This window comes from Cydia amplana, chromosome 8 (genome assembly GCF_948474715.1).
Source record: "Cydia amplana chromosome 8, ilCydAmpl1.1, whole genome shotgun sequence".
Lineage (NCBI taxonomy): Eukaryota > Metazoa > Arthropoda > Insecta > Lepidoptera > Tortricidae > Cydia > Cydia amplana.
Window position 1 is genome coordinate 7,938,170 of NC_086076.1, and position 27,094 is coordinate 7,965,263.

The window sequence follows — 27,094 nt, forward strand, 5'->3', positions numbered from 1 at the left end:
GTAAATACTAAAAATAAGTCGAACGGTTTTGCACCAATTAACCTTACCCATAATTTTACATAACTACCTATTCCGTATATGAGATCTGGTTCAGTCCAGTATTAAGATATTTTACTTAAACTTTAACAAAGTGCAACATAATTGAAAAACGGGAGCCGAAGGGTCGGGAGCTAGTCCATTAGTTTAATTAGACAAATAACTATAATTATCATCCCCAGCACATGCTATTTATTAATAATCACCCCAGTAATTTCCAACTACCAATTTAAATTTTGTCTATCCATTGAAAGCGACAAAAAATATATCCTAATACTCGAAGGGATACGGCAGTTGAGTGTTAGCTTAATAAACGATTTAATTAAGAGAGCGTTGGGCTCGGCGAGGGCGCAGTGTGATGTTCGCGCGCGTCCAGGCACCATGCTGACGCTCGCGCTTGCGGTGCTCATGATCGCGGCCGCGGAGGCACAACCCTTCAATATCACTCACTTCATCGTACCACACAACGTCCCTCCGGGCCAAGACGAAGTCATCATCGAATGCAGATACGATGCCAACTTTACCATGCTTAGCTGGTTTAAAGGGCCGACGGAGTTTTTCCGCTACAAACCTGGCAAAACACCAAGCACCATGTCATTTCCAATCCTCGGAGTTGGTAAAGTGGATTTGGTTTCCTGTGGACCGACAGTCTGCAGTCTCAAGCTTGGCGCTTTGACCGAAGACGCATCCGGTTTATATAGATGTGACATTGAAAGGAGTTCCCCGCCGTACTTATTCGAAACTCGATCCTCTTACATGGAGGTCCATGGTCACAAGCACAAAAGACCTTTGCTGGAAGGTCTTGCAGAAGAGTTTGGTGAAGGAGATGAGATACTAGCGTATTGCAGAGGTGCAAGGGATTCAGAATTTCGCTGGTACATTAACGGGCGAGAGGTGGAGGAAATGAAGGGATCGCAAACTTTGAGAAAAACCAGTTCTAGACTGATATTTTCAGGAGTGCCGCCAACAGTGACAGTGCAGTGCGCAGAGTTCCGTCACGGAAAACTGCTCGGCTCTAAAGAAGTAAAAGCTCGCTGGCGAAAATCCGTCCATCAAGATCAAAAACCTCTAGAACAAAGAAATAATGGTTCATCCGTTAATAAAAATATTGCTTTTCTGACTATCCTACTGTTACTTTCAATTTTCAATGAAAAATAATAAGGCATCTATTACTTTTAAAGCTAAAAATTACCTGTTATTTTTTTGCCAAAGACATTGTTCCTCATAGTTTATTTAAATAAAGATATATGGATTGGAGATGTTTTATATGTATAAATAGAAAGGTAGTACGTCCAATAAGTATTAGTTTACATATATATTTATAATAGGTACTTACCTACATTTATGTTACACAATTTACAAGTAGGTACCTATATACACATGGACTTTCGTTCGCTGCCATAATTACTTATTCACTCTTCATTTAAATTATTTTCCTAAATGTGTATAAAAACAAAATGCATGTTAGTTAAATCGAAAACATTTTTGAGCATGGAACTAACAGATAGATTATATATTATAATCAGTATTATAATACAGTGGAACCTCGTTAAGGCGAAATCCTTGTTAACACGAAATAAAATGCCATTCCCTTCCCTTCAAAGCCCAAAACATACATAACTCGAAATGCTTAAGGCTTCGTCACACAAGCGCATTATCCGGCCGCGGCGTGAGCGGGGCGTGACTCACGCCGCGTGAGCGTTTTATATGTACAAGCGGCACGTCCCGCTCACGCTCCGCCCGGAAATAGCGCCTGTGTGACGAAGCCTTTAACCTTAATGAGGTAATCAACGATTCCCTTCACCGTTATCCAGTACAATTTCTACCTCTAAGACTCGAAAAATGAAATTTTACTTTGTTAGTTTGAATAATTGACAAAATATTGTTTTATCACCTCTACAACCCGAATTCCATGCTCATTAAACAGTTTCTGATCGTCTTATATTTTGTTTCTCGAGAACACAATACATGCCTCAACTTGCCTTTATTTATGTATGTAGGTACTTAATTATATGTGTGTATTATAAGTATAATTCTTATGTACTTACATTCCCAGAAAGTATTTGTTGATTATATTTTAATAATATTCTCCCTAATCTCATATCGGGCCTACCCGTTCACTGTTGTGTGTTATTAGTTTCCTGCTACCCAAAGGTTGACTACGTTTTTAGCGTTGTTACTTAAGAATATTATAAAGAATATTTTCTTACTTAATACACTCGCAAATTTTGACCCAAAATAACCCATCTCGTTTGTTGTAGGTAAGTAATTGTCAGTAACTAAAGTCTATTTTTTTTATTCGGTAGACTAAAATGACATTTCATAATATGAAATGACACATGATGTTCATACTATGAAACGTCATTTTAGTCTACCGAATAAAAAAATAGACTATAGGTACCTACCGTCATATTTATGTAGTTAAAAACTATATAGGTAATAGGTATATAGGTATATAGGTAATTTAATTACAATATTAGCTTGAAATAGAGTTTTATTGTACTGGGGAGTTTAAATCAGAAAAACCTTAGGTACATCTCGTTTATATTATATCCATTCTCTAGAACATCTTATATTTATTACCATCATCATCATACACTCCATCAATGTTATTTAAGAAATCGTACAAACCCTACGGATTCAACCGCCTGTAGGTACCTAGTACCTACCTAGATATCCTTCGCGGGAACGCGGTCTAGCTAAGGTGACGATCGTTTGCGCTTCGCCATCGAATCGCTTTGTTTATCTCTATTACGCTATTCACTCTTCCACATTAGTGCGACAGTGACAGTTGCGTTTCGATCGCTACGGAGCGTTAGCGATTGGCACGTTGGCTACGCCGGGCGGCTGGCCAGGAGCATCATCGTCAATCATCGCCTCCCGACTGACACTTTGTCAGATGATAGTTTAGATCAGCGGTTCTTAACCTTTTTCCATCCACGGACCCCTAGGAAATCAAGCACAAGTCCAAGGACCCTTAGTAAGCGTAGCGATTACGAGACTTGGTGGCTTTTATTTATTATTGTTAAGTGGTCCATAATAGGTGAGACTGCGGCGGACCCTTAACCTGTGGACCGCGGACCACAGGTTAAGTAACACTGGTTTAGATGCTAGTATCATGAATTTAAAAAATAGTTAGCCCGTTGTATCGCGGTTCAAAGACCGTCCTGAAGTCCACGAGGGTTCATCATACACCACTATACCTCTATACCGAGTTATCGCCCGGGAGCTGATTGGTCATGGAAATCTGTTCCAGGCTCGTGGTCTAGAACCTTACATTACCTTACCATTATAAATAAATACACCTACCTACCCACGCAACGTTTACAACAAACCATTGCACAAATAATATAAATAACGTGCTATGAGTGTCTGACTCACGCATTCTCATTCATCGTCATCGTCAAGAATGATAAACGAATTACAAAATGTTGTTTTAATTATGAAATAGGTTTTTTTTTAACATCACGTTTTTAAATGAAGTATAAACGTTGTACAATAGGTATAGACGGTCAACCAAATCTTGTCAGTAGAAAAAGGCGCGAAATTCAAATTTTCTATGGGACGATATCCCTTCGCGCCTACATTTTTCAAATTTGCCTCCTTTTTCTAGAAAATTTGAATTTCGCGCCTTTTTTTACTGACAAGATTTGGTTGACCAGCTATATATATATATATACCTATTTCCAAATCGCATAAAAGGGGTTAAAAATAGACTAATAAGTATAATACAAACACATTCTGAAGATTAAAGTATAAGTGTATTTTACCCACCGGCGCGCTCTTTCTGTTTTCTGTGATTTTACCATTAGGTTAATAAAATATTTCACCACGTTATTTAAATCCAGTCGTTTAGTCGAAATTGTCGATTTTCTTTTGAAGGAGGACGTCACTGGCTGATGTCAGAATTCGCAGAAAATGTTACCATACATAAAAGAATATCAAAATAAGCGGGAAAATGACCTGTGTCTTCAACTCGTAGACATTTCTACAACAAAAAGAATCCCAAAATGCAGATGACATGTTAAATTCCCAAAAAATGTGTTTAGCATATACATATTAAAGACAGAAGCAATAGTTCGTGATGACTGGTGATATCGTAAGTATGTTATTAATTAAAATTTGTTGTTAATAATCTGATTTTGATTTATTATTCTGGCAACACTTAAATCCAAAATGGTGGCTTTAAATGACAGCTAGCCAACCAGACAGCGCATTGCGCAAAGCAGTGGAGTTGAGTGTGCATGTTACACGGTTAAACATGTTAAAAAGTTTTTCTGAAATTTTAGTTTTATGTTGCATTCGGTGCCCGAATCATTCTATAAGAACTGATATATTGAACTGTTCTCCGTCTTGATTAAGTGGGAAAGTTAGAAAATTATTTAGTGAATATAATTTAGTTTCATTTTAAGTCAGACAACAGCTTTGTGTAAAACCTACACCATGCCGAAAGGAAAGAAAAAAGGCAAATACGGTGAGTCTATCCCGTTGGTTCTCAAATATGTGTGGAAGCTTATTGTTAAAATAACATATGGAGCAGGAAATTAGCTCGGGAATGCAATCACGCGGTGACCTTGTGCTCGCGGACTTTCCGCACCGCGTCCACGTATTTGACTTCGGTCGTTATACTTGAGGCATTACCTTTTAGTCAGGTAGCATATGTTACGCAGACACAAAAGCTTGGCACTAGCAAAAGCCACTAATTTCGCAAGCCAAGTGCCTGCGCGGATTGGTTGGCGCAAGAATTACTTTCACGATTTCATAACATGTGCCAATCTCAATGTTTTTATTCACACGTTCATTGTAATCTAAACAACAACATCAATACAAAACACTTCGCATACAAACAACCGAAACAAATCTTGGTTTATTTAGCTTTTTACAATCAAAATATATGACCTTGTAGGCTAAAAACCTCAATTATGTAATTCGAGATGATAATTTTCATATTTGTAACGCAACAGTGGCAGTAACTGCTTACATTCTTTAAGATAAACTTGATTACATCAGTAGGTAACCCACATAGTAGTATGTATTACAATGAAATAGCAACTTTACGCTATGAGAGTATTAAATAAAGGTAACTGGAATAGTAATACAACTATTGTTCTAGCTTAGAAAGTGAATCTTTATTGTTAGTACTAATACCTGTAATGGTATACTAAGCAAGTATAAATGACTGCCTATCTTATGAATCTGCTATGACCTTTAACATTCTTGAAAATGTTCCAGAATATGACATAACTGTACAATGTCACACAGGAATATTTAGCTGCCTACCTAAATAATCCTGTTTGACATTATGGCTTTTAAAAGATTGGACGGAGTAAACAGCCTTTGTACTGGACCTAGTATGGTTTTGAATTTAGGGAATTTCTCATACTTTCCATTATTGAGATCTACACCAAGCGTAATGTATCTAGTTGAGTTAATGATCAGTCTACTTTGGCAATCTCTAATTATAGGCCCTAGCCCCTCAAACATGAATTTATGATTTGATATTTGTAAGAATGACTTAGGGTGGTATTCCATCTGTCCAATATCTTGGTCCAATGTGCATTGTGTCTCACTCTCTCACTAAGCAAAATGTGAGATGCAAATACACATTGGACCAAGATATTGGACAGATGGAATACAATCCTAAGGAAGGTACATACATATAATGTTGCACAACATTGTTCAAGGGACATTGACTGGGTTTTTCCCTGGGTGTGGATATTATAGCTTATGCTGTTATTAAAGAACACTCAGTACTTTGTTGATACCTACTTATATTACTTATACAGGTTGCTTCCTGTAACAGGAACAATAATTTAAACTAAAGGCTGTACTCCTCAAACTGACCAACATTTGTTCAGCAACTTTTAAAAATTATGAATCTTTTAGACTTCCTTTTTTTCATACAAAATAAATATTGCCTTCAATATACGCTGACATCAGTGTGTTTGACGTTGCTTATCACGCTTTAAACATAATGAAATTTTGCAATACATTGAATCTTAGAATAAACTTAAAAGTGTAATAAAAATCAAAACATGAGTTATTTTCAAAAGTTGCTGAACAAATGTTGGTCAGTTTGAGGAGTACAGCTTACAGTTTAATTTATTGCTCCTGTTACAGGAAGCACCCTGTATATGAGTATAATATTTTTAATGTATACAAAAGATTAGCAATTTGGAATTATACTACTTATTTAGTTTGGTGTTTGTGGGTGAATCAACTCTTTCTTCCCACTTGTTGCCATAGTTACATTCACTTTTAAAATCCGGGTTATATGGTAATTATATATATATATAATCTATAAACATGCTTTTTTGTGGTAGTTAAAAGCCATTTCCATAATAGGCCATCTACTAAGCATGTAAGTAAAATGTGGTACAGCTAGTGATGTGCCGCCGAGAAATTACGCACTTACCGTAATTCTCATTAGTGAAAATTACCGTAAATTACCGAGAATTTACGGTAACTTACCCATGAAGTATATTAAATTAGGATTGAATTTTGCGTACAAGTTTTGTGGTTTTAAAGTATTTAAATGTTTTTTACATTATTATTATTCTGTGTTATTATTATTTTTATGTTATCTGACATCTGGTTGATTGGTATAATAATTTCTAGTCTTATTTCTCCTTATATTAGTCCCACCTCTATCTGGGTTTATATGTACGGCGGCGGAGACAAACCGCTTTATTCTGGGTTACCAATGTTACCATAGGGTTTAAGTTCTGGGCTTTCATCTCCCTCTTGATATTGAACTACCATGTGCCGGGAGGTCTTCGTCTTCCCAGGAATGTTGTGAGGATATTGTATTGTATTGTAGCACGGGCAGATTTCCGTAACTCGACGACGGGCGCCTTTTTTTCATGACGGGGGGTGGGGGCTAGTCCAGCCAACCCAACCCCTCAAGAGGAATGGTCACCCTTCCTCCTGCTGGATCCTGAAAGAGCGACTTCGTGAGTCTTTCATTGATACCAGGCATGGCCTTTCGGCCTCCAGCCTGGTTTAGCCAGTGTGCTGTTTCTTTGTACGTTCTAGCAGCAGTGAGCGTACCTTGCTAAAGTGGATCGGGAGAATCGTTTCCGGGCCAATCGCCTCCGCACCTAATGCGGTTTGATGTAATTATATGGCTCAGGGCGATTAAGAGTGCTCTACTGTCGGATAGCATGTGGATGGAGGATCCTTCTACCCTCCTTGCAGTGATGGCAGCCGCCGCATTGATGATGCCCATTCACTCAGCTTGGAATATGAGTTATGGGCTCCTAGCGGATTGGTAATGGACACGTTCAGGTCTTCTGAGAAGGTTCCAGAGTCCGACTCACTGTCTGTTTGGGGATGTCCGCTGAGGGTGATGGCCTCTTGCTGTATGTGTAGGTGAAGCGATGGAAGGTTTAGCATGCCCTGAAGGGCATGAATGGCTGCAGACTGTGAGGACTTCGTGTTTTGTAGGGATGTTTAAGAGATTTAACTGGCAAACTATCAAACGTTTCATGTGGCCGGACCGGACCATCCTAAGCCTTCTTTTAGTTTGTCATAAATAAAGGACCACTCTGAAAGATCCTCTTACGTGCTCATTGCGCTATCGAGACAAGTAACAGGACATAGAAAAGTCGAGCGCTATAAATGCAGGATCTTGAGGGCCATCAGGAACTATTTTAATCCGTTAGTACCCACACAGTACAAAAATGCACTTTCCACGTGTTTTATTTTTACTGCGGTAACTGGGTACATTAAATAAATATATAAGAATTGCTCGTTTAAAGGTATAAGATATGTTTTTTTAGATTACACAACATTTTGAATTAGGTATTTAAAATCACTGTCATAACTATGAGATGAATTTTATACATTTAAGCTATAATAATAAAGAACTCACTTTATTTTTCGTTATGCAAGTTTGATTCAACCTACTTTCATTAAAAACACTTAATTCGCACATCAAATGAAACTTATTAAACATTAGTAAAATAATGTAATATTATTGTGTATTTAATCTCTAACATCTAATTACATACATCATTGAATTCATTGATAAAAGTTAAAATTTCTCTTAGAAAAATTACCCGAGAACATTCGCGGGGAAGATTGCCTGTAATTTACGGCGGTAATTTACGGTAATTTTGGTAATAAACTAGTTCCTCTTGCCAGATTATTTTGAAAATTTCTATACAGATTGTATTACCTAAATAAGAATCAATTCTGTAAAAAAAAGTTAAAAAAAATTTAAACTTAGACCACTTTCTCGATAATTACCCGTACGGAGAACGTTACCGCGAAAGTTACCCGACGATTCTCTCTGTTCTCGTAATTTACGGTAACGGCACATCACTAGGTACAGCATTTATTCTAACAAACTGTGCTACTATTTCTGTGCGACTAGACTGCCTGTTTACCTCTGCTTGTGTTTCTGTTTTCTTTTTGTATTGTTTTCTTTTATTGAGGTGTGCAATAAAGAGTATTTGTATTGTATTGTACTATTGTATCCAGCAGAATAACAACAAAAAATAGTTGATCCACCCAACAGACAATCAAATACATCTTTTTTGTTTGTTTTTTTATGTATTGGTATGACTGGGATTATTATTGCTATCTATCTATTGTATAGTCAGCATCAAGCTGCTATAAATAGTATGTTTGTCATAGACATATAACCCTATAACAGGACAGCCTTCACTGCAGTAAAGCTGTGTGCAAGGTTTATTGATTATTTGCCTTTTCTGGTATTTCTTAGCGTAATTACATTGTTATTTGGCACAGAATGGCACTGGCACAGAATGTTTATGGGTCACTATTCCAGCTATATCGTTGCGTTCTCACATTAATGACCCATCTTTACAGTATTGCCGCGATCTACACTTGTGTTCAATCTACGCGCCACCGGGCCCCTCATTGGCAAATAGTATTACTAACATAAATTCTATGCTCGAAAAGGTGTTCTCTGAATCACCAAACGCGTATTTATTTGTAGCAGGAGATTTTAATTTGCCTCATATTAAATGGAGTAGCGATACACTGCCAGTGTTTGAGAGACGTGGAGCTGTAGAAGTCCAAAATGCCGCATCCTTATTGGTTGAAAGTCTGCTTTTTGCTAACGTAGAACAACATAATTTCACACTTAACTGCAGTAATAATACTTTAGATCTAGTCTTTGCCAATTTCTCGTCAGAGGTTTTAATTTCTGATTTTCCTCTAGTCACCGCAGATAAATACCATCCTCCTCTTGAAATAACTATAAGCGACATTTTTTGCGGCCCTTTAAAAGACACTCCAGTACCAAAATTTAAATTTCGAAAAGGTAATTATACTCACATCAATAATAGCCTTAATGACATTGACTGGCACGCTTACCTTTCTTCAGATTCAATGGATCATGGGCTGTCCAAGTTTTATAATGCGCTTAATGAGGTAATTGCTAAGCATGTACCGCTTGATTCCCGCCCTAATAAACGTAAGTATCCCGTTTGGTACAGCGCCTGCTTAATAAAGGTTATAAAGGAAAAGAATAACATGCACACTAAATGGAAAAAATATAGCAATCCTCTTGATTACGATAGTTTTGCAATATTACGCAAACGTCAAAAACAGCTGCAAGAATTGTGCTGGAAGCGTTATCTCCTCTCTGTCCAAAATGGGATAAAAAGTAATCCGAAGCAGCTCTGGTCTTTTATAAAAGCTCGACGGGGCGGTTCTGCATATCCTAAATCCTTTGAATACCAAGGTCAAACTTTAGATGATAACGCTCAGATTTGTGAAGGTTTTAATAATTTTTTTCACTCCGTATTCAGCTTGCCTCTCACGGTTTATCCTGACACGCATCTTGCGCCACCGTATTGTAACAGTGAGCAGATTGTCTCGGCAGTAAATATTTCGCCTGTTGAAATAGAAAATTTACTATCTAAATTAAATCCCAATGGCGGTGCTGGCAGCGATGGGATCCCCCCCTTTTTTATTAAACAATGTGCATCGAGCCTGAGTCATCCACTTGCTATATTATTTAAAAAGTCTTTATCTGAGGGTTTATTTCCGGAAAAATGGAAAGAGGCTTTAATTGTTCCTATTCACAAGAAAGGACCCAAATCTAAAATAATAAATTATCGCCCTATATCAATTTTAAATCAATTCGCTAAAACGTTTGAGAAAATTATATTAAATAATATTTACGATGTAGTTAACAAAGGTATTCCCCCTCAGCAACATGGGTTTCTCAGGAATCGCTCTACGATATCGAATTTGATAGATTTTACAAACTTCGTGATTAAAAATATGGATAAAAGAAAGCAGGTTGACGTGATCTACACAGATTTCGAAAAAGCATTTGACAGAGTGGATCACGTCATCTTGCTTCGCAAGCTACACTGGCTGGGTCTCCGTGGTGATGTCTTCAGATGGGTTACGTCATACGTGTCGAACAGGCGGCAAGCGGTTGTACTCGGTGGATGCAGGTCAAACTTTGTGAATGTCCCTTCTGGTGTCCCCCAGGGGTCGCACCTCGGTCCGTTGCTTTACAACGCATATCTCTTTGATATTTACTCTGTATTTGGATCTTCGAAGTTTCTTATGTATGCTGATGACAAAAAAATCTTCGCGGATGTTAGTAGTTTGAGTGACTGTCAACAGCTGCAGGGGGATCTGGACCGTTTATCTCAGTATTACATTAACAATCGTATAACTGTTAACATTACAAAATGCGCCCAGATCTCCTTCACCCGTAGTCCGTGTCCAATTAAATTTCAGTATAGCATCGGAGGTGAAGCTATTGAGCGTGTATACTCAGTGAGGGACCTTGGGGTGACCCTTGATTCTAAATTAACATATGTTCAACATATCGACGATATTGTGAACCGTGCTTATAAAAATCTGGGTTTCGTGTTACGCGTCTGTGGTGACTTTGAAGATGTCGGATGCATCAAAGTAGTATACTATGCCTATGTCCGTAGCGTCCTTGAATACGCTAGCTGCGTTTGGTCTCCCCAGTATATTATCCATAAAGAAAAAATAGAAAAAATTCAGCGCTCCTTCTTGCGCCACCTGGGCTTCCGTATCAGACAATGGGATTCCGATTACGAGTCCAGATGTATTCGTCACCGCTTACTAAGTCTCCAGGACAGAAGAGTTTTATTAGACATTTCTGTATTGTACGATATACTCTCGGGGCGCATTGACAGTTCTCCTTTGCTATCGGAGATCAAATTATCAGTGCCGTCAATCAGAACGCGGAATGCAGAGCGTTGCCTGTTTAGTCTACCCAGAACTCATACCAATTATGCTCAAAATTCGTCTATCAATCGTATCCTTAAACTATATAATAAACAATTTAGTAGCATCGACTTGTTCGACTGCACAAAATCAACCTTAAAAAATCGTGTTCGATCACTGTTACTGAAATCAAAAAGAGCGACAACTTGAATAAATATAACTAGGTAAGTAAATCATACACCTCATTCGTCTCACATCATACACACTATCACAGACACATACACACATACACAAACACAATCACACAAAGTAAACACACACACACACACACACACACACGTTACGCAAGCCCACACCTTCTTTGTATATTTTTTTTTTCTCTCCCTTCATTTTTCCTAAAGATGTTTATATTATTGCCACTTGTTATTGCATGTTAGCTGTATTATTGTGGGCATCTGTTACTGGCTTTGTTTTCTGTTCATTGTGCTATGTATCATGTACTTTTTGTATTGCTGTTGATGCCCCAAATAAATAAAATAATAAAAAAAAAAAAAATTTGTTACTACTGCAGCAATTTCACATGCAGATGATGTAAACATGACCTTACCTGACCAATAATGGCATCTAGTACAAGGAGCTCAGCAAATTCACTGCTTAATAGTCCTAACTAAGTTCTGTGTATATACTGTATATATCCTCTAGCCGCCCAGAGACCTATAAAAAGGTCTCCTGTTCCATTCTAATTTGAACTTTGTGATGACAAAATAAAATTTCATTTTACTTGGCAAGGTTTGACGTATGACGTGACGGCTAGAGGATATTCCTAACTATCATCATACTAAAATGACAAATCAGTTGTCCAAATTGAAGCAATCCAACTGTAAGTTTAATATGTACATAAAATACTAAAACCAGTTTTATATAGCTGAACTTATTATAGCTCTACCAATAATTGTAACATTTTTCAATATTTCCTTTTGCAGAGCACAAGAGGACAGAGCAGGCCTACTCCTCAGATGAGGATGCCGGCATCGACATGACTATCGACAACATGTCTGAGACCTCAGGGCAGTCCGACCTGAGGAGCATTCACGATGAAGCAGGTATGTAAACTATGTAACTATCCAGGGATGATGTGATATACCCGCAGACAAGACATCCTCTAGACTGAGCATAGTAACGCTACCCCTCTGCCACTATATACGGTAGTTTTACTCCATCTTCGAGTCAAAGTGTCAGAATCCCGTCAGGGGGGTTTCACTCCGCAGTTTAGGTACATTTGGCCGGCGCGCCCACCGGACAGGCGTATAGCAGTGGGCTGCCGCTCGGCGCGCACGATAGTCGTGTCACATGGCGCTCGCGCAAAATTGAAAATACACAATGGCTTCGAAACTTACTTCCACGAGAATCAGACATGCTTTCTCGGATAAAAAATGTATGTTTACATAATCAACGTTTGTAATTCCTACATATTTATCTTAAAAACAATAAATCAGTGGGTATAGGTATAAAAACTTGTCAAGTGATAACCCCGTGCCGACACTCACAGCTCGGTCATAAAACTGCGGCGCGCAAAGGAGATTCACGGTTCGTGCGCGGTTATAAGTTTAAATTTTGCTTGCAGGCGGCGATATAGGTGTAATTTTATACCTAAACCTGACTTTTGTGAAGGAGTGAATTTTCTGTACGGTAGTACTATTAGTTATTCTGTGATCCCGTGCCGTGATTGGTCCGTGTCTTTGAACGGACCAATCACGGCACGGGATTCGCTCACCTCGTCCCCCCGCACCCCCTGTATTTTTGGCAGCATCGGTTTCATGAAATAATTGCTCTAAACTCCGTCTAGAGGAGTAGTCTATGGATATACCTTACTTTCAGTGGCAGGATGTGTCGAACATAACTGTTGGGTAAGCATAAGCAAGGCCAGAGCTCATTGAAATATTTGTGTCGATTGTTTACAATAACAGTCTAGATAAAATTAGTCAGCTTTGTGACCACTCAGATTACACCATGGCAGGAATGTAGTTGGCAATTGCTATGAAATCTGATGTTATCTTCCTGTTTATACAGCAGCATTTGTTCTGTTACCTTACATATACTTACCTTAGGGAAAGTTACTAACGAGATATGTCTGTAGAGTCGAGTCTAAGCCATATTGAATGAGTACTAGGTAATTATTCAACTGATAAAGTCATAAATTATGCAAACCAATTAAACGTCATATGGAAAATTGAACATCGCCGCATTTGTTCAGGTGGTTACCTAAATGAAAAGTGATATTTTTACCTAGCCTTATAAATTTGACGTCACCAGACCCATTTTCTTTCTAGTCAATGTGCGGTGCAACCGCCTTAGGAGCTCCCAAGTTGGTCTGTGATTTGTCACCGTCACAAAGTACTTATATTCCAACGAAGGTTAAAGCGTAAGATCTCATAGTCCATCAAAATAGAAAAAAAAAAAACGAAGGTGCCCCCATGTTGACAAAAACAGTGTGCATTTACCCATTATCACAATAACACCGTGGAACACCCGTTCTTAGATATACATAAGCATTTAAATAGTTTGACAGATCGAGTCTGATAAAAAACAATAATTGAGGAAGTGAACTTTGTGGCGTGACTGCAAAAACACTCGCACTAGCTAGGCACTAACTAATTCCACGTAGAATATCATTATGTAGATAAGTAGCTACATACAATATGCCTATTGTTGTGGTACTTGTGGTTAGCCAAAATGCGCCTAATGATAATGGTCGGCAGTTATTAAATGTATAATTATTTAGGAATGTGTGATGTAGAGTCCTTAGGTTCCGTTAAATTTTGCCACATACGAATACAAGTGTTTATTTCTTAGAATATGGTACAAAGATGATATAATTACAAAAGGTAGTGTATACGTGCGACTGATCCCCGTTTGGCCAGACACCCGGACACGCCTACTGAGCAAAATTCGCATCATGCTAACAGTCATCGGCGAAGTATCCTGCTATGAACACAAGGAGGTCCAATCAGGTCCAATGTCATCTCCTGTAAATCCTACGAATGAAATAGGGCGTCTGATCTTTTTAGAAATTAGGACACTAAATGATGATTCAACATGAGTCACTAACTATATATAAACCAAACGTGACGGTACCCATGGTATTGTATTGCTATTGTGGTTTAATATAATCTTCCCAAAATAAATGATAAGTATTAAGTAGTTAATATTCGATTAGATCAAGAAGATAATAAAGGTAGATTAACGTCATCACAAGGTTATTTTAATGATAAGCTATTTGGTAAGGTTAAGGTTGTATCGACCTTGACGAATATTCCGAGACGCCTAACTGATACGTACCGACACCAAATATGTGCATGGTGACATAATATAACACCTATATCCAGCGGGCTCAGCACGGTTCCATTTTTATTGACTATCACTATGCCCGTCACTTTCGCACTTACATACTTGTTAGAACGTGACAGACATGGTGACAAACGATAAAAATGCGACCGTGCTACTAGGGCTGGTGCAGTTTATACATAGTTTTAATATCGACCATATCTTACATCACGAAGATTCTAATTCTACTGAAGTAACGTTTATTATCTCGAATATTTCTGCCATAATGCCATAAACTGCAAGTGTAAACTATTAAACCCTATAAATTATAATCACATTTTAAAATTATAGGATTTGAGAAAAACACTGCTGGTAGTTATACAAAGTTCACTATGCCCTTTGACTTGTGTCTCTAACTATTAATTAACAACTGACAGAAACTCATTATCATTACCTAAGATAAGATGATAGGTAAAAGATCAGCTCTAATGGCTAGTTAGTTTCTTAATAGGTATTTAATCACAGGCTTGTGTTATTCAATAATACTCTAATGCAATTTACTGAGATTAATTACGAAACCGTTCCGCACGTTTGAAATATCTCACGATAAGAGAAGTAGGTTGGTATAAATGTTATCCTAGTGGGTGTATATTCTCTAAACTGTCTTATTTACTACGTATAGTACTCCTAGCGAAATGTTTTGCTTCAACTCTGTAGGTAACCTACAATGTTTTTGCTTCTTTATGTGGTAGCATTGATAAATATCTTCATTTTTATCCCTATGCTGCTATGTTGGATGCTATATTTATGTTAAATATTGTCTCAGTAATGCAGTTGTACAACAATAGTAGTGCCCTGAGCACCATCGAGTATTATAGTGATAAGATTACGTTCTAACAAGTATGTAAGTGCGAAAGTGACATGCGATAAAAATGGAACCATGCTGCGCCCGCAGATGCATACAGTAAGAAACGTCTTATCTATTTTAATATAACCTTAATTTAAACTTCACTTTATCTACATAAAAAAAACTTAGCATTCCTCGTCACGACTGTATTTGTCAAGTAATGTATTGTACGGTACGATGTCCAAAAGATTAAGCAAAGAAACTTGCCAAACGATACTATATGACACCGCACTAGTAACCGTTTACCTTGGCAGTACCTCCTTAAATAATCTGGATTAATTAAATACGTACGAAATGTCAGTCATTTAACTGCACTTGGTCGGAACACTGAACCCGCGCCAAGTGTTCATATAAGTTTAAATCGTATGAGTCACGACAGCTTTCCTGTGACAGGGCAAACCTACGTATTGTCGGTATCCCCCCAATTACTTGCACGCTCTGCCTTATTTAAAGACAAACAATTCTACTAAAACTCAGTTCCAATCAATGAGTGTTTTACCTTTAAATCGTGCACCATTACTTTACATACATTGCCAAAGTTTAGCGAATCTATATTTAGATGATCTTGAATACTAAAAGGAAGACTCGTTCACCTCCGTTTACAAATAATCGAATTAATCATCAATTGGCAGCTTTTTACAAATTATGTTTATTAGCGTGTGTTCTTTGACGATGCCATGATATACGAAAACTGTTGTTATGCCAACTCTAGTTATTTCATACTGATGTTAAAGTCGCTTCCCCCTGCCTGTCTGTCCCTATGTAGAAACTTTGCTTTAATGCTGAATTTTGCTATGTATTAATCCGGGATACACTAATCGATATTTTTTTTATTATCAGACGCAGAAATCCAAGAGAAGTTCGAAGAGAAAGTGATGGAGACCATCGACGGACTAGGTGCCCGTGCGAACGCTGCGCGCGCCGCCGCCTTCGTGTCACTGCGGGCGGCCCTCCAACGGAGATATCTGGCGCCGTTGCTGGCCAACCACAGAGCGACACTGGCGGATCATCTCACCAAGGCCATTCGCCGAGGCAGGGACGGGGAGAGGAAGGCAGCTGCATCTCTTGCGCCTCTGTTGGCGCTACAGGTTAGTGGCAAACTGCTTGGAATCGCTACTGGTGGACCAGTTGAACTTCTGGAGATGCTGCAAGTGACATTCATCTCCAACTAACTTCGCACAGGCGGGCGATATCTAAGTTAACTGTCAATCTTTAATTCAATTTACGAATGGAACATCACAGGATATAATAAGGTTAATTGTACTTAGTTGTCCAAACGTATTCAACCAGGATGCAGGTGTACAAATCAAACATTTATTTATTTGCTAGAAATAAATAAACAACGAAACAAACGAGTCTGACAAATACATAAATTAATGTAAACATTTACAGATTGGGGAAGACGGCACAGAGGAGTTCATAAAGGAAGTGCGGCCCGCGCTGGCCGCCTGCGCCGTGGACAAGACCGCCTCCATCGAGACTCGCACAGAGGTTGGTTACATGGATCATACTACTAGTTATTCACATTAGCTTACCAAGGCAACTGTCCCACCAGGCAGTGTTAAAAACTAGATATAAAACGTATATTTGATTTCGTCGACGGTGGAACAGTGATTGGTTTATAAGTTGCGTCCAGATCCTGATCTGAAGTATGCGCCACTGGCACGCTATTGGCGAATCGCTCGCGTACTGCACGCGTGTAGTATGTAAGCACGCGAACAGTTAGCGAGGCTTTCGCTAACAGGCGCATTGTTTAGATCCGGACGCATCTGTACCTACCTAGTTGTAAACTATTTTTCGACCAACTCTCCTTTTATTAAGTACTTTGTTAGTAATGTTATACTTCTAAATTTCAGTGTTGCCTGTCTTTATCCGTGGTATGCTATTTGCTCGAGGAAGACATCTCCGAAATCCTGGAGGTCATGCGGATGTACGAAACCATCTTCAGTGGCAGTTATCTGAAGGTACTACAACCACCATGATATTTATCTAAACTCATTAAGCCATTATTTATAAATTTAGATATAGATAATTTATTATTAAGTTTGCCAATGATAACAAACAATCATTTATACTTTTGATTTGATTGATCTTAAAACAATTCATTTTATCTGACTACATGAAAGACGTAGGTACACTGATTTAGGTAAATAACCAATTGTTTCAGCTTTGCTATTGGAGGCGCCGACCGCTATACATCTGTGAAAAACAGATGATTAGCGGTCCTCTCTTTCAGCGTCTAGCGAACTCGTTCGCAGCCACTCGCAGCTATATTTAGTGCTGATTTAGACGGCGTGCGAACTTGCATGCGATTTTAGTTACATTGCGGACTGTTGGTTACGTCCAATTCAACCGACCGATCAAAACCCGCAATGTAATGAAACTCGCATGCGAGTTCTCGCATCGTCTAAATGGGCCCTTATGGTGGTGATTGCATAACATTATGGTGTTTCGCAGGGCGACGGTTCCGTGAAAGTGTCGGGGCTAGCCGTGGAGCAGGGCGCGCTGCACGCGGCCGCGCTGGACGGCTGGGCGCTGCTGCTGTCGCTACCGCCCGCCGAGCACACCGCCGCGCTGCTGCGGACCACGCCGCCCGGCCTGCCGAGACTCGCTGATCTGCTCACCGCTGCTAGTCTAGAGGTGGGTCATTAATGCCACCCGGCCCATCCCTTGACCCTTGATGCGCTGGACGGCTGGGCGCTGCTGCTGTCGCTGCCGCCCGCCGAGCACACCGCCGCGCTGCTGCGGACCACGCCGCCCGGCCTGCCGAGGCTCGCTGATCTGCTCACCGCTGCTAGTCTAGAGGTGGGTCATTAATGCCACCCGGCCCATCCCTTGACCCTTGATGCGCTGGACGGCTGGGCGCTGCTGCTGTCGCTGCCGCCCGCTGAGCACACCGCCGCGCTGCTGCGGACCACGCCGCCCGGCCTGCCGAGGCTCGCTGATCTCCTCACCGCTGCTAGTCTAGAGGTGGGTCATTAATGCCACCCGGCCCATCCCTTGACCCTTGATGCGCTGGACGGCTGGGCGCTGCTGCTGTCGCTGCCGCCCGCTGAGCACACCGCCGCGCTGCTGCGGACCACGCCGCCCGGCCTGCCGAGGCTCGCTGATCTCCTCACCGCTGCTAGTCTAGAGGTGGGTCATTAATGCCACCCGGCCCATCCCTTGACCCTTGATGCGCTGGACGGCTGGGCGCTGCTGCTGTCGCTGCCGCCCGCCGAGCACACCGCCGCGCTGCTGCGGACCACGCCGCCCGGCCTGCCGAGACTCGCTGATCTGCTCACCGCTGCTAGTCTAGAGGTGGGTCATTAATGCCACCCGGCCCATCCCTTGACCCTTGATGCGCTGGACGGCTGGGCGCTGCTGCTGTCGCTGCCGCCCGCTGAGCACACCGCCGCGCTGCTGCGGACCACGCCGCCCGGCCTGCCGAGGCTCGCTGATCTGCTCACCGCTGCTAGTCTAGAGGTGGGTCATTAATGTCAGCCGGCCCATCCCTTGATGCGCTGGCCGGCTTGGCGCTGCTGCTGTCGCTACCGTCCGTCCAGTATACCGCGGATTTGTTTTATATTGAACTACTCTGTTATTTTTTTTTAACACTTGGATAATAAATTCGAATACCGAATATTCGGCCCCTCTCTCGGCCGAATACCGAATATTCGGCATGACATGCGAACATTTTGAGTTACAATTATTATGAAAACTGATCGCCAACAAAGCTCAACGTTAGATAAGATATATTTTTGTTGAACAAAATTAATGAATAGACTCAAACAAATCAGACTCATGATAAAAATAAAATGTTTTTTAACCAATAAATGCTCAAAAAATGGTCTTCGTATTTAACAACTTTCCAAGAACACATTCTAAATATACCTATATAGTTTTTGGTTATTTTTATTGTGCAATTTTTCTTTTTAAGTAGGTGCAACAGATATTCGGTATTCGGCCGAATACCGAATAGTTGCCGAATATTCGTGGCATCTCTATTCGAAAACGTCCCCAATCTGCTTCTAGCCCTACTGTTAGTTGAGGCTTGATTGTCGAAAAAATATTAAAGAAATACTCATCGACCGCGTCACGTTCCAGGTGCGCATGGCCGCGGGCGGCGCGCTCGCCATCGCGTACGAGTGCATCGCGGACACGGAGGCGGGCGACGACGCGTCGGACTACGTGGGCAGCCTGCTGCCGCGGCTCGACGAGCTGGCGCGCGACTCGCACAAGTTCCGCGCCAAGAAGGAGCGCAAGCTGCAGCGCGCCACCTTCCGCGACATACTCAAGTACTTCGAGGTGAGTACGGGCATAGAGAAAAAAATACATAGAGTGCTCACTCCATACATCAGTTCAGACTATTAATTTCAGTATCTACATCTAGCATCGAGTAGCGGAACTATCAGTACTGCTACTTGACAATAGATGTAGCACTGACCGGAAAGTCTTATCTCAACAGCATAAGACTTTCCGGTCGGTGGCGACATCTATTGTCAAGTAGCAGTACTGATAGTTCCGCTACTCGATGCTAGATGCTAATAGTCTTTTTAACCGCCTTCAAAAAAAAAAAGGAGGTTCTCAGTTTGACCCGTATGTATGTATGTATGTATATTTGTTCGCGATTATCTCGCGTTTGGCTGAACCGATTTTGATGCGGTTTTCAGAAAAGTGTTTCTTACATTCTGGAGACGGTTTTAGTATACATAGATCTGAGCTGATGCTGAACCCTGACTGTACCTAGTGGAACTCAAGTTTGGTGCAACATAGGCTCACGCTGTTTTGGCCATCCGACACGCCTTGATGAGCACTTGGGAGAGCAGCACCCAAGATAGAGCTGATGCTGAACCCTGGATGTACCTAGTGGAACTCGGGATGTACCTAGTGGAACTCAGGTTTGGTGCAACATAGGCCCACGCTATTTTGGTCATCCGTCTCATCTTGATGAGCACTTGGGAGAGCAGTACCCAAGATAGAGCTGATGCTGAACCCTGGCTGTACCTAGTGGAACTCAGGTTTGGTGCAACATAGGCCAACGCTATTTTGGCCATCCGTCACATCTTGATGAGCACTTGGGAGAGCAGTACCCAAGATAGAGCTGATGCACCAAACCACCCTGGCTGGCAGGGTTCACCCTGGCTGTACCTAGTGGAACTCAGGTTTGGTGCAACATAGGCCCACGCTATTTTGGTCATCCGTCACATCTTGATGAGCACTTGGGAGAGCAGTACCCAAGATAGAGCTGATGCTGAACCCTGGCTGTACTTAGTGGAACTCAGGTTTGGTGCAACAGAGGCCCACGCTATTTTGGTCATCCATCACATCATGATCAGCACTTGGGAGAGCAGTACCCAAGATTGAGCTGATGATGAACCCTGGCTGTACCTAGTGGAACTCAGGTTTGGTGCAACATAGGCCAACGCTATTTTGGCCATCTGTCACATCTTGATGAGCACTTGGGAGAGCAGTACCCAAGATAGAGCTGATGCTGTACCCTGGCTGTACCTAGTGGAACTCAGGTTCGGTGCAACATAGGCCCACGCTATTTTGGTCATCCTTCACATCTTGATGAGCACTTGGGAGAGCAGTACCCAAGATAGAGCTGATGCTGAACCCTTGCTGTACCTAGTGGAACTCAGGTTTGGTGCAACATAGGCCCACGCTATTTTGGTAATCTGTCACATCTTGATGAGGACTTGGGAGAGCAGTACCCAAGATAGAGCTGATGCTGAACCCTGGCTGTACCTAGTGGAACTCAGGTTTGGTGCAACATAGGCCCACGCTATTTTGGTCATCCGTCACATCTTGATGAGCACTTGGGAGAGCAGTACCCAAGATAGAGCTGATGCTGAACCCTTGCTGTACCTAGTGGAACTTAGGTTTGGTGCAACATAGGCACACTTTGTTTTGGTTAACCGACTTGTCGTCGTGTGCCTATGTTGCAGAGTTTCCCTAGGTGGGTCGATGAACTTTTTTCTAACTGCCTTTAAAAAAAGGGCGTTCTCAGTTTGACCCGTATGTATGTATGTACGTATGTATCTGTGTATGTTTGTTCGTGATTATCTCGCGTTTGGCTGAACCGATTTTGATGCGGTTTTCAGAAAAGTGTTTGTTACATTCTGGAGAAGTTTTTAGTGTACAGTGCATAGATGGTTTGAAAAACCAATTGGACCCGGTAGGTGGCCATGCTATCGGTATACTTACCAACAAATTTATGTTGCTGAAACCGATTTAGATAAAATAGTGGGAGTGGGAGTCGGACTCGGACTGGGACTGGGAATGGGAGTGGAAGTGGGAGCAATATACATACAAATCGTTTAGCACCAAAACGTCATATTATGTTGTGTCGCGATTATCATCGAGTTAGGCCATCACCAACATTAATAGGTAGTTACTAGCCCAAAACTAAATGGAGAGCCTAACAAACTAGTATTTTAGCCCAAAACCTAAAATAAATGAAGTACCTACCTATCACTAAAAAGTAAAAAATAAAATAAAATAAATAAAAAATAATTAAAAAATTAAAAATAAACAAAAATAAAACCAAAATAAAATAACTTAATATAAAAACTTTTTTTAAAAAAAGGGAACCGCCTTCAAAAAACCAACCCACTGAAAAGTACAAAATAATTTTTATATGGCACCCCTTTACGTGTCCAGTCCCTATCCCGTCGTAAAGCGAATTTCTGCCAAAAAGTAATTAATACCTAATAATAAGAAAATTAATAATCATCCGGGTAATTACTTAGTTTTTGAAGGCGGTGCCAAACCAACAAAAACAGTCTTTAATACCAATCAGAAAATAAATACGAGAACGTAGTACCTACAAAAACTAAATTACTGAGTAAACTAAGTATGTCTTTATAATGCAAGTAAGTGCAGCGTTCTTCGTTGTCTAAAATATCGGTTCTCAAAAAATTTGGTTTGGCACCGACTTCAAAAACTAAGTCATTACCCGGATGATTATTAATTTTCTTATTATTAGGTATTAATTACTTTTTGGCAGAAATTCGCTTTACGACGGGATAGGGACTGGACACGTAAAGGGGTGCCATATAAAAATTATTTTGTACTTTTCAGTGGGTTGGTTTTTTGAAGGCGGTTCCCTTTTTTTAAAAAAAGTTTTTATATTAAGTTATTTTATTTTGGTTTTATTTTTGTTTATTTTTAATTTTTTAATTATTTTTTATTTATTGGTACTAAAACTGATGTATGGAGTCAGCACTCTATGTATTTTTTTCTCTATGGTACGGGACGGGTGCAGCGCGGGCCCGAGGCCATTCCAAATTAAAAACTGCAAAAAATATTCTGCGACTTTAGGAGGTCGCAGGTCAAGTGATAACTATGCTCCAGACCCTCATCAACTTATACAGTGGAAACTGGATAAGTGGAACCTGGGTTAGTGGAAAACCTCTTTAAGTGGACCCAAGTTCTCGGTTCCAGTACCTTGGCAACGAATTACCTCTATAAGTGGAATTTTGGAAGCGGAATCCATTTTATCGAAAATTTCTTATTTTTACCTCTGTAACTGGGAGCAGCCGTCTCCGAAACCTCTATGAGTGGAATGTGTTCGATAATGTCCTCGATATTGAAAGAAATGTGGTAATATGTGACTCAGGTCGAAAACCAAAATGACGGATTTTTTCACTAAAGTAAATTTTGAAAATTGTATATGAGTATTGTGGATTATTCACAGTATTGCTTTTTTTTAAAGTCAGGATTACATACCTATTTTTTGTTAATACATACAAATCTACATACATATTTAATAAAAGATGATTATTTAAGTCTTCATCTTTTATTTGACCATACTGTACGTGACCTCTATAAGCGACATTACTAGCATTCACAACCTCTGTTAGCGAGAGCCTCTGTAAGTGAGAAAACGTTTTATTTGAACCTGGTTAAGTGGAAAACCTGGATAAGCGGAACTAAACAGCCGGTCCCTTGCGATTCCACTTACCCAGTTTCCACTGTATATTTGTTTGTATATGACACCGTAAGATTGTGAACCCGTTAGTTTATAATCTAACGTAGGTTAGGTTAGGTTAGATTATAATCTCCCTACCGTCAGTTTATAATGTAACTAGCGAGATTATGTGCACGTTGGCCGACCGGTGGGACTCACCGTCGCTGAAGCACTGGGTGCAGCTCATGCCCCAGTGTGTCAGAATTTGTTTTAAGATTATGTTTGTACTAACCCTAGCTTTAAGAATTAGTATTTATGTTACTAACACATTATGGACTTTTGTTCGAAATAAAGATAGATAGCTGATAGATGATTTATTTCATGAAAGACAATTACATAATAAGTTTGCATTGATGTCAAAAATATAAGAATTTCTATCATGATCGTCAAAATAAAAATAAAAAATAAAAATGAAAATAATAACAATACTAATGAAATAAAATTATAGCTCCAATAAGGATTGTCAAACAATTAAAATAAGAGTAAGTAGGTAAATACTTACAAATCCAAAATATAAATTTACAATGTCAGAACTTACGAGAATACAAATGATGATGTAATGTAAATGATTTCAATTTCAATTTCAATATAATATGACGAGTGTTTACAATTTTACGGTGACATATATATTCCAGGAGGACACGGTCCCGGAGCTGTCGGTGCGCGTGGGCGCGGAGAAGGTGTCGTGCGGCACTTGGTGGGCGCGCGCGGCGTACGGCGCGCTGGCCGCCACGCTGGGCGCCGGGCTGCAGGCGCTGGCGCCGCACTCGCCGGCCCTGCGCGCCGCGCTCGGCCTGCCCGACACCTTCGCTACCCCACTGCCCAGGCAGAAGCTCAACAAACTGCATCGGGTGAGTTCACTTGTCTTGTTCAGTGTCTATTATTACCTACTTTAAATAGAGATCTTTGTAGTGGTTTTTTGTTTAGAATTTTTTTTTTTTTAACCCGCCTAATGTCAATGTGGTTCAGTGAAGGGGACGGACTGAAAATCAGCGCTGCGCAGGCAATTTGTAATGAAATGACTGACGCAGCGTATGCTGAGCCCGTTCCTTTTGCCGCACAATTATTCTTATTTTTTCAATCCTTATGTTTTGTAACCTGTATGCTTTTTGTGTTGCAATAAATGGTTTCTTATTCTTATTCTTTATTCTTATTCAGGGCTCGGAACCGGCTTTTTTGTAAAACCCAAAATAGCCGAATGTTTTTAGTTATTTTATGCTCTTTACGTAGGACTGAATCATGTATTTAAGGTAAGAACTTCTTATTATTAGATTGTCCCATTAAAAATGAAATAATTAACCAAAGAACGGAATAATACCGGTATTTTTTGTATGAAGAAAAAACCGGTTCCGAGCCTTGGTCTTGTTGTCCCGGGGCATCCGGGTGCAGGATTCTCGTTCCGGGTCAGCTCGACTGACCATAGCTCGGTCCGTCGGGAGTAGATTTTACTATTGTTAGTAGCATAATTTTATCGGAAGGTAGAGTGAGCAAATTTATTTACTATTTATTTTATTTGTAACTAACCGATATTTTATCATATCCTAATTGCGACAGTCAGCCACAATTTAAATAGAACTCGAGCTATTTGTTAAGACTGTATTCGTGCAGAATCCGCAAGACCCAATGTTAAGGCGCTCTTCACATTGTAAACGGATTCGCGTCAATGTAAAAAATATTTTACTTATTATTTTTTATTCAAATTTTGAATTAGTTACGATCTCCCTACAAATTAATATTCCGCCTGTAATCATGTAAATAAATAAAGCTCTGTCTCCATTGCAGCATCTCGCCAACAACGCCGCAGACAAGGCGCGGACGGTGGCGCGTGGTAAGAACCGCGACAAGCGCTCGGCGGCCCTCGCCATGTGAACCCGCCCCTGCGCGTGCGCGTGCGTGTGCGCATGCGCGGCGCACGACCCCACCGCGGCCCGACCCCGCCCGACTGCATCGCACGCACTGGTATCCGGGTTACACGATCCGCCTGCCCTATCACTACAGGGTGTAATCTAAAACGTGATACAAAATAATCAAACCTGAATCTTTTCATGATTTTGAACAACTTTTACTATGGGGTCAACTTTGTAAATTAACAATAAAAAAAATCTTTGCCATACATTTTTGTCTACCTCTCCTTGACTATTTCTATGGAACAGCTCAATTTTTTTTTAATATTACAAAATTGACCCCATAGTAAAAGTTGTGCAAAATCATGAAAAGATTCAGGTTTGATTATCTTGTATCACGTTTTAGATTACACCCTGTATATTTTTGTCTGTGAATCCTACTTTGAGACGAATTAAGAGAACACCCATAGTCGATCGATAGGACGCCGCTGTAACCGTTTATACCATGTGCTTATTTATCTCTCAAATTGTCGATTTGTTGTTAAGTTAGGTTTAGATTATTGCGGTTGTTTTAAATTTTGAAACTATTGTGATTAAAATGTTAAATTACAGTCGTTGTTGATTTGATATTGAGTTTGGTTGTATGTTAGAAAGAAAATCATTTTTGTAGTTAAAAATAGTGTTAACGTGTAACCCAATTACCGCTCGGCGGTATAGGTAAATTATCCCAGTTATGATCAGGAATATATTTATTTCTGGCTTATTTTAGGTTCCAACTGCTAAAAGGTATTTTTGTTTTCTTGAAATAAAGCTAGAGTAGTACTGTAGTGTAGAACCAAAGATATTCGTCGTATTGGATTTTTGTATGAAAATTGAAAAACAAAAATTGTTGGAACCTATTTGCATCGTCTGATATGTCTGGTGCTGATCTTGTCACTGTTCTGTCTAATGAAATTATCAAGTAGATTAGTTACACTGCTGACTATATTCGAATGTGACTCAATCACTCGTTCTAGACCTTGCTGAATATCAGGTCACCATCAGCACTATAAAGCAACATCGACAATTGTCATTTATTTATTATTTGTTTCGTTGTTTTATTGTATATTTGTCTTTAATAATCATCCATTAGGTTTAGATCTTGATGAAATGAACATCCAAACTTGTTTTTTAACATATTGATTTGCATTAAGGTGTTGTCATTATATCATATCATGTTGTATTATAATTTCATTGCTTACTCCTCGACTTGAGGCCGTGCTAAAGGCAAGCGCCAACCAAGACGAGACGCACCGCTACCGTGCTACGCTATTCGGCAGTTTGCGCTGGCCCTAACTAGCTCCACTGCCAAATGATGCAATATTAAGCGGGATACGTTACGTACTCTAATTATTTACATTATTTTATATCATAGTTTAAGGTTTTGATTTGTTATTAACAATACTATAAAATAGCCAATTTTAATATATGAAATGCTTTGGATATGGTGTAAACGTCAAGTTGTGGAGTAAGGAGCGTTATTCAGCTCTTTAATCGCTTTATGCTTTTTCACCACAGTATATTGGCGAATTGAGACAAGCCTAAGAGTGGAATCAATTATTTTACCAAGAAATAGAAAGAATACCAGAAGCATGGAAATTAAAAAGCTGGATAACACCAGTTTTATTTTAAAGTTCACAATGTAATTATTATTTACGACTTGTACAGTGCATTGCACGAGTGATAAATTATCAAATGATGTATAGTGCAAGTATATAAACTTTCTCTGTAAATATTATTTTGATTGATAGTATGTAGGAAGTTGAAATAATATTTATGCAGAACAAACATGTTTTT

At 40.0% G+C, this 27,094-nt stretch overlaps 2 protein-coding genes across 2 annotated transcripts; both read left to right on the top strand.

Moving 5' to 3' along the window:
* Positions 1–372: 372 nt before the first annotated feature.
* LOC134650535 (uncharacterized) lies at positions 373–1,194 on the top strand. Its single transcript, XM_063505490.1, has one exon. The coding sequence runs from the start codon at positions 418–420 to the stop codon at positions 1,192–1,194; it is 777 nt and encodes a 258-aa protein (XP_063361560.1). The 5' UTR covers positions 373–417.
* A 3,043-nt stretch (positions 1,195–4,237) lies between these two features.
* Positions 4,238–25,292, top strand: LOC134650347 (interferon-related developmental regulator 2). Its single transcript, XM_063505307.1, has 9 exons — positions 4,238–4,510; positions 12,213–12,332; positions 16,301–16,548; positions 16,853–16,951; positions 17,317–17,424; positions 17,918–18,100; positions 19,547–19,747; positions 24,050–24,265; positions 25,197–25,292. The coding sequence occupies exons 1-9, from the start codon at positions 4,480–4,482 to the stop codon at positions 25,281–25,283; spliced, it is 1,293 nt and encodes a 430-aa protein (XP_063361377.1). The 5' UTR covers positions 4,238–4,479; the 3' UTR covers positions 25,284–25,292.
* Positions 25,293–27,094: the final 1,802 nt, after the last annotated feature.